The sequence below is a fragment of the Micromesistius poutassou genome (genome assembly GCF_964030765.1).
Source record: "Micromesistius poutassou genome assembly, contig: SCAFFOLD_6285, whole genome shotgun sequence".
NCBI classification, from domain to species: domain Eukaryota; kingdom Metazoa; phylum Chordata; class Actinopteri; order Gadiformes; family Gadidae; genus Micromesistius; species Micromesistius poutassou.
Window position 1 is genome coordinate 10,001 of NW_028177572.1, and position 1,111 is coordinate 11,111.

At 65.5% G+C, this 1,111-nt stretch overlaps 1 protein-coding gene across 1 annotated transcript in view; it reads left to right on the top strand.

Moving 5' to 3' along the window:
- Positions 1 to 1,108, top strand: part of LOC311375910 (laminin subunit beta-2-like) — a gene marked incomplete at both ends in the record, with an annotated part of 10,556 nt that extends 9,448 nt beyond the window's left edge. Inside the window, 2 exon segments of the mRNA XM_084490928.1 lie at positions 213 to 428; positions 962 to 1,108. Of these exon segments, the coding sequence (XP_084347054.1) occupies positions 213 to 428; positions 962 to 1,108 (363 nt within the window).
- Between the last annotated feature and the right edge of the window lie 3 nt (positions 1,109 to 1,111).

Genomic DNA, 1,111 nt, shown 5'->3' on the forward strand with positions numbered 1-1,111 from the left:
GGACCAGAGGTTCATCCAGAGGCTGTGATGTCACAAGTGGATAGACGTTGTGTTGGCTCCGCCCACCCGGCGCTAAAGCCCCTGAAGGGCGGCGGCGGCGGCGGCGGCGGCGGCGGCGGCGGCGGCGGCGGCGGCGGCGGCGGCGGCGGCGTTGCGTGAGGAGCGCTCACCTGACCTAAGCTCCTCCCCTCCTCCTCCCTCCCCCTCCTCAGGTGTGCGGGGGCCATCGCCTCGGCGACGCCGACGGCCGCTGCCCGGACAGCCCGTGCGGCGGGGCGGGTTGCCGTGACGCCGGCGGCGAGCGCGTGTGCGGCGGGGCGGGGTGCAACGGGACGGCCAGCGCCGCGCGGACGGCGCGGCGGCGGGCCGAGGACACGACGGCCAGCCTCAGCAGGGCCGGCGACGACCTGCAGGCCGTCGCACGCAAGGTAGCGCCGCCTGTAGCGCGTAGCCTCCTGTAGCTCGTAGCTTAACAGAGGCTAGGTAGTGCTGCCTGTAGCTCGTAGCGCTCCCTGTAGCTCGTAGCCTCCTGTAGCTCACAGCTTAACAGAGGCTAGGTAGCACTTCATGTAGCTCGTAGCCTCCTGTAGCTTGTAGCCTCCTGTAGCTCGTAGCCTCCTGTAGCTCATAGCTTAACAGAGGCTAGGTAGCGCCCCCTGTAGCTCGTAGCGCCCCCTGTAGCGCGTAGCCTCCTGTAGCTCGTAGCCTCCTGTAGCTCGTAGCCTCCTGTAGCTCGTAGCCTCCTGTAGCTCGTAGCGCTCCCTGTAGCTCGTAGCGCTCCCTGTAGCTCGTAGCGCTCCCTGTAGCTCATAGCCTCCTGTAGCTCGTAGCCTCCTGTAGCTCGTAGCTTCACGTAGCTCACAGCCTCCTGGTAGTCACGTGTGTGTGTGTGTGTGTTTGCGTGTGTGTGTGCGTGTATGCGTGTGTGTGCGTGCGCGCGTGTGTGTGTGTGTGCCTCCAGCTCCAGGACATAGCCTCCCTGACCCAGGACGTGAAGAACCAGGCCCAAAGCACGCTGGACAAGGCCCAGAAGAAGAAGGCCCAGTTCGACCGCTCCAACAAGGAGCTCAAGGACTTCATCAAGAAGATCAAGGACTTCCTCACCGGTGGG